The sequence below is a fragment of the Typopeltis vanoorti genome, chromosome 20 (assembly GCF_054136105.1).
Source record: "Typopeltis vanoorti isolate ZY-2024b chromosome 20, IOZ_Tvanoo_1.0, whole genome shotgun sequence".
NCBI classification, from domain to species: Eukaryota; Metazoa; Arthropoda; class Arachnida; order Uropygi; family Thelyphonidae; genus Typopeltis; species Typopeltis vanoorti.
Window position 1 is genome coordinate 64525152 of NC_143568.1, and position 7336 is coordinate 64532487.

Below are 7336 nucleotides of genomic sequence, written 5' to 3' on the forward strand. Positions count from 1 at the left end.
TACACGGATGTTATAATGGCACTGGAGCATCACATGGAATAAATGTATTAGTCTTAAGGGAGATTATGTTGAAAACTAAAAATCATTTTGAAATTATAAGTTCGTTTTTTCATTGTTAATCCGAAAAAGTTTCAGAAGACCCTCGTATATTTTTAAAATACTTCAAACTCAACGTCTAATTGTAATTTTCCAATTAGCTTTGTCTTTAACCTTGAAAATTGTAATGATGTTTCGATTTCAACCTGTCGTCTCAAATATTTAAGTTAAGGAATTCGACTGACCTCTCCATTGCTATATTAATAGCTATCCGTTTTCCTCATTCAAAACGGATAAACTGTTCAATTAATGCAAAAAATTATCGCCGACTTTTTCCGCTCAATAACTAATAAAAGGCAATTACTTCACTTTATTTCGAAGTCTGAATACTGAAAGTTATTCAGAACGTGATTCACCTGAGATATCTGTTTTGAACATTTGGTGAAATCACATTAATTCCTAATGACCCACTTAATAATTTTCTAGGAATTATTGTTAATGGAATTTATTAATCTAACAGAAACAATATTTTTAAAGTTTAGATTCCAGTCATCTCTCACTAACGTGTTCCTCCCGTCTCCCCTGCCGTATAACGCATACATATTCTTATAATGAGAGGCAAAAACAGCAGGTGAATATCTCTGGGTTCTTCATACATAATTTCAACTGAAAATCTCGTATCTCATTCATTTACTGTTTTCCGCATGAATATCGCTATTATCATATTTTTTTAAGCGCTTGGCTGCCTTATCAAGATTAAATCAAACAATATTTGCAAGCAAAATATTTATCAGTTTATCAACTAAATTATTCTTTTTTTAAATCAATAGAAAGATCAATTTAATCTTAAACCGCGAGGAGTTTTCCTGAAAACTTCAAGCATTTTACCTTTCCAAATATTTCAAGAAATGTCCCAACTAGTGGATAAGGTTTCAAACATGGAACACCTCTTGACTGCCAGTAGTTATGGGTCTTGGTAAGATAACTGAAATGAAATACGAAAACGAGATCTTAGTAGATAAATCAAATTGAATTCAAATTACATAGCATTTGACCATTTTTTTCACTCAAATTTTATGCGGAAGAAGGAACATTTTAAATTTACTTTGGCTATTTTGATCTAGAGGTATGATGCTTCTGCTGTATGATACGGTTCGAATTTTATTCTGAATTTTGCAATCTGTGCAAATAAAAGGTTAACATTAACCACGTAACTGTTCGTAAATTGTAGATTTCCTGCTATCTCATACTTGGCTTACTCTTTTGTATATAAGATTTTGTTTGTGTAAGATGTCCATTATTTTTAGAGACGACGTAGGTAAAATCATAGAGGATTAAAATGTAGACATCGGTTATATGCTGTGAATTATATAGGTGTCACAGCGGCTGCACTTGCTGGCTGTTTGGAATTACGGTCGAAGCAGTCATGAGCAGTGTCTTATTTTTGTAAATTTCTGGAAAGTCCGTTTTTCTGGCAATTTTGCTGTTTTGCACAATAAAAAAAAAGAAAAAGAAATAGTTTCCGAAAGAAAAGACTGTCGGCTCCAGATGAGACTGGTTTACTTTCAGAAGAAAACACCTTCATGAAATGTTTCGTCCTAGTCGGGATTCAAATCTGGTTTTGAATCCCGTGTTTAGAACTAAAATGTCTTTTAGACTAACTGAGCTTACGGTGGTTCCCAACGGCAGAATAAAAGAACATGAAACTTCCATCCTTCATTTTATTCCACTGAAATATACAATGAAATTTAGAGGTGCTTTCTTTGAGTTGTGATTTTCAGGGAATCTCCGCAGCATAAAGACCAATTGATATAAAATGTTGGTAGAAATTCAGTTGAATTATATAAACTACGGGTATGTCAAGGAGCACGAAGAAAGGAGGAGAAGAAGGGAGGCACCGGTTGCAGGCAATCATAAAAAGATGAAAGTAGTTTCGTTCTTAATTCTTCATTATCACACTTCGCGGACACAGAGTTGTTTATTCTAGGCATTGAAGACATAATTTGTTCTGCACAATTTTCCCATTAAAATTTTTCAAATGGGACGAAAAAAAAAATAACACTTGTTCTCTTAGATTTCAATGTAAATCCTCTAAGAAAAACATTTGTGTGGTAAATAATTCATATAGCACTTTGAAGTATGGCATGACTAATAATATGAAAATCCAAGATACAAGTTATAATATTTTGAACAAATCAAAAATTTACTTCATTTTACATATATTTAGAATAATCGATTTCTATAGTGCTGAATTTGCAATAGAAATAAATTCAATATTATTTTTCCCGCTACCATAGACTGACACTACGACATTAAACGAACACGTTAAAAGGTCTGAATTACTGACTGAAGTAAAACCAAGAAAGATGTGAAATATTGATTTCTTCGTAATGATATCATAGTTTTTATTAATATGTATAGCATTTACACAACTAATTATAGTTTTCTGTATTGAAATCATGTTAATCTATAGCTTTCAAAATTCAGATTTTCATCTTTACCTATTTTCATAATTCTTATTCATTGTATTTTGGAGAAAGCCGTAGATCATGGGTGTCCAAGCTTCGGGCTTGCCTGGAACACATTGAGCGAAGAGGAATTGTCTTGGGCTGCACATAAAATGAATAAAATAGTTAATGTATATAAGAAATGAGATGAATAATGCGTGATTGTCAAGCGAAGGATTTTTCTCTAGGAAGATATCTCTTATAAAAATCTAGCAAAGGGACATGATAAAATTTTTCTTTGAGTTTAATATATGATTGCAACTCTTACATTCCATTTGAAAATTCGAAAGTAATGTATCATGTCGACTGAAAATGGAGTCGCAAATTTACAAAAAATTGATAATATTTTTCTGAAATATTGAAATCTATTCTCAAATTCTTGTATAAGAACGGAAAGAAAGAAGCATATTTTTGGCTGTTCACTGTATCGTGTTTAGCCAACATACCGAAATGCATAAAATTATTTCCCATAACTTGAGCTTGTCATAATTTAAGTTTCATTTCAAACGCTATTATAGTTTGAGTCATTCTTTATCTTCAAGTTCTGGTACAAATTTTTCTTTCGATTCCATAAATGATTTGTTTTCATTTCACAAATCATAAAATCTCTTCAGTATTTTACCGTGACTTAGCCACCTTACTTCAGAAAAGTAAATGATGTCCTCATACTCAGCTTCCGTACTCTTAAGGAACTCTTCTAGGAATCTTTCATTATGACATTAATAATTTTTAAGGCTTTCGCGCATTAAGCGAACATATTCACATTTTCTTGATGTACGATGCAGTGATATTTCATCAAATGCGAGTAGCCGGCGGCAATTTCATCAACTTCTGTTAACTTTATAAGTTTAGGTTTTTTACAAACAATCGCCGGAGCGCCATCAATAGCTATACGAAATATGTAAGGTTAATGAAAATCGCTTCAGTATAATTTTTACTGCTTCATACAAATCAAGAGATTTAGTGTGTCTTTTAATGGCACCAAAGAAGCCATTTCTTCAGTAATATTATATTCGTTATCAATCTCTAATAAAAAAAGGCAAGTTAAGCCGTATCTGTAGCTTTAGTACTTTCATCTATCGGCAGCTTGTAATTGGCAGATTTACTCTTCAAATCCCTTTCGATAGATTTCCCTATTTATTCAATTCGCCTAGCTATTGTTTGGCGAAACAAACTGCTTTTACAAAATGCGTTTTTTATCAGGACAAATTTTATCTCCAACTCTTTCCTAACATTGTTTAATAAACTCAACAGCAGTAAATAGTTTTGATTATTATGCAATTACACTTGCTACCACATACCTAGCTTTTATAATAGAGTCTGAGGTGAAAACACTTTCTTGAGATGAGAGGCTTTCTTCCAGTTCGTCTGTTTTGTCTTCACGAATTATTCCTTGTTATACATCGAATTTAGAAGCATGTCTTCGGCATAATGTCTTTTCATATTATAATCATTGAAAACTGACATGATTTCCAAACAAATCAAGCATACTGCCTTGCTATTTTTCGCGAAAAAAAAATACTGATTTGTCCATTTTCTATTGAACACTCTCCTTCTTCCACGAGTTTTTTTTTTTGGTTCTGCTTTCTTTTGAGATGACTTTGAATGCAGACTAAGGCAAAAAAAATTAATAATTAAATAACCATTTATTTTTATAGTATTAACGATGTTATATATGTAATTATAGCAATATCATGAGCAAAAAACTATTTGATGAATTTTTGTACTTCCTATAGCAGAGCTGGTAAATTAATTTTAATTGATTAAATTACTTTACGAAATAAAACAAAAAAAACTCTAGTATAATAATTAACAAAGAATACCATATATTTGTTTAATGACAAAAATGCCCGTCTCCATAGCAAAACGCACATGTAAGAAGGTTGAAATAGTATTATGGGTAATCGTTGCGTCTTTACTAGCCAGTTCGCACTAGCTCAAGTAACGTCTGATATACGCAGGAGTAAAAGTTAGCATCACATCACACTGCACCCTTCCCCTATACAGCATTATGTTGTCACCCAAGCAGACCGCGCAACAGTGATGAAAAATATTGCTAAACGTCACACAATAATGTTAAAAGATTTTATGGTGCCGAATTACTAACAGTCCAGGGCCGCGGATTGAACATCCCTGCGGTAGATACTCGTGGATTATAAATGTTAGGCACAATTTATTTATCATTATTATTTCATATTTGTATTATGCTTTTGGAAGTTTAGACGAATTAGGGGATGCCGTTAACAGTTACTTTTGTTAATATACTAACATATACTTTTCGTTATAGTAACGAAGAAATTAAAACAGGAAGTTAAGTAAACAGTAAGAAAACAGGAAGCTTTTACTTACAAGTATGACGCAATCAGAGTCATCAACTGAACCACCACTGCATATAAAAGCCAGTTTGGAATGCTCATTTCGAATATCTCCATTTTGCGAAGGCTGTCGGGCAACTCCCCGTCGTGTCTTCTACACCAAATGAAATATCACGTGAGTGCTTTCCCACTCGAGATAGCTGCTTTATCATCTTTTCCACACGCAATACGTACAGGATTTGCGGGCCCTCTTGAGTTGCGTCACTCCGTACAACACAAGACAGATGACGTCATCCCTTTTAACGAATGTTGCATCACATCCCTTTTTTTTTTTAAGTATCAGTGTTGAATTTGCGACTATTATTATCATTAACACACACGCTGAGTTTTCTTGCTACGAAACTGTCTCTGTTGCGATAATGGTGTTTTGCTAAAACGTCCAAAAAGGCGATATTGTCGTTTATTATAACATTCCAAATGAGGTATATTAAGAATATCCCTGAGTAGAATGGCAAAGAAGTATATATCGGACTATCCGTTATGAGACCTATAGTTTCGTCCAGAGTTGTTTAATTTTTTTTTTTTTAATATGGTTAATGCAACCGCTGAGAACAATTTTCATAATATAGAGATTCAACAATGTTTTTCCTGGGAAAACTCCCATGTTACTCCTCTTAAAAACTATTATTTTTAGGCTATTTTTCCTGCTTTTCTTTAGGAGTGTCCCTTTATTAATGTCATTGGCTTTTTACTCAAGATTTCTTAGGGCATTGAAGATGTATTTTTAGAGACAAAGATATGTAGCATAATAGAAGAAAAATCGCACTTACTTTTTCTTGGATGTTGTTGCCTGTCTTCTTTCTGTGGTGTGCATACTTCTGCTGTTATGGTGTTAAAACGGGGAGTGGGGGGTTGGCAATTTTGGAGAATTAATTTGAAAAATCCTGGTTTTTTTAATATGATATATACATATATTATAGTTAAGGGTGGGCGGAACGCTCTTTTTTGTAGGTTGGGAAAAGACGAAAAAAGGGACTGAAATTAGAAACTGTTTTTTAGAGGAAGGGGAAAGGTTTATGGGAAAAGGGGGGAATAGGGTTTACGGGGTTCGAGCCGTTTCGAACGAGTGGGTAAGCGTCTGAACTCATGGAGGAAGTGAATGCTATGCCATGTCGGCTTGGTGTTTCTGCGTTTGAAGTGTTCCTGTTATCGCCTATTGGTCGGAGTTGTGACCTAATTTTTTTGTTGTGGAGCTTCCTAATCTCCGAGGGTTAGAAAATTCATCTGCAATACCCTAGGAAATCTTGAGTAAAACGCCAATGACATTAATAAAGAGGAACTCCTAAACAAAAGCAGGCAAAATAACCGTAAAAATAAAGTTTCAACAATAGTTTACAAATAGGTTCTTTCTTCGAGATAATTTTGAGATTTCGTACAGACAGGTCTTTCTTGCAAGATTTAAGTACGTTTAAAAACGAAAGAGTGGTCTCCAACGAAAATAATTTCCCGACTACATGAAAAATAAATAAAAAACGACTATTTCTTTTATTCGTATAGGGTTCCCTCCGTTCCTCGACCGTCCCTAAGAACTGGTTGAGCCTCCTAATGAGAGATTAAGTATGTATTTTTGACTGTAGCAGCGTGTATTCACGGGGCCGGTTTGCCTGTTCTGAGAGATGAAAAACCCGGAAAGAAAGCCTCCACCTCCGTATGAGACTAAACTCACCTTTAATCGAAAGAGACCGGATCAAGGTTCCTCACGTCAGGGACGAGAATCGAGCCCAGGTTTTCGCACCAAACGGCTTCGTCTATACCGACTGAAGCTACGGAGACTCTTTAAAACTACTATAACGACTATGGAAAAACATATTTTAGTAGAAATGATGATTCACATATAAGGGGGCATAATTCTTTGACATTTTTTTTTAAAACTTTCTTTGCAGACTTTCGCTAACATCTCTTAAAGCGAGTTATTAAGAGGATTTCTTACTATCGTAGAACACTGCGCATTCTTCTTCGCATGAAGGCAACATCACTTCTTCTTCTTCTCTCCAAGAATTAGGCATTTGCTGTTCCGGCTTCACTAGTCTTCCTCTCTCACTCTTTCCCTTTTATTTATATCTATCCACCTCTTTTGATAGACGATATCTTTTCGTTTCTCTCTATATTCCTTGATCTTTTCATTTACGTCATAAATATCCAGTTCTTTTCTGACGCATTCATCTGTTATATTGTCTAATTTGGTGCATTCTTTAATTGCTCTTAAAAAGATCATCTCTGCAGCTTTTATTTTGATTTCATCTTTCTTTTTAACAGTTAATGTTTAGGAACCATATAATAGAGTTGGAGTGGCAATTACTTTGTAATATTTTAGTTGAGTTTCCTGGTCCTTTTTTTTTTAATTATTCAGCAGATTTTCTGAAATTTCTTTATTTTTTCCTCACCTATATCTGAATCTTTTTGACATGTTATTATGCA

The 7336-nt window shown here is 33.8% G+C and overlaps 1 protein-coding gene across 1 annotated transcript in view; it reads right to left on the reverse strand.

Moving 5' to 3' along the window:
- The window catches only part of LOC150095510 (cytochrome P450 3A8-like), a 47298-nt gene extending 42288 nt beyond the window's left edge, over nucleotides 1-5010 (reverse strand). Inside the window, exons 1-2 of the mRNA XM_090410515.1 lie at nucleotides 4893-5010; nucleotides 925-1021 (exon numbers count right to left, since the gene is read on the reverse strand). Coding sequence (XP_090266641.1) covers nucleotides 925-1021; nucleotides 4893-4975 — 180 coding nt within the window. The 5' untranslated portion in view covers nucleotides 4976-5010. The remainder of the gene's footprint in view (nucleotides 1-924; nucleotides 1022-4892) is intronic.
- Nucleotides 5011-7336: the final 2326 nt, after the last annotated feature.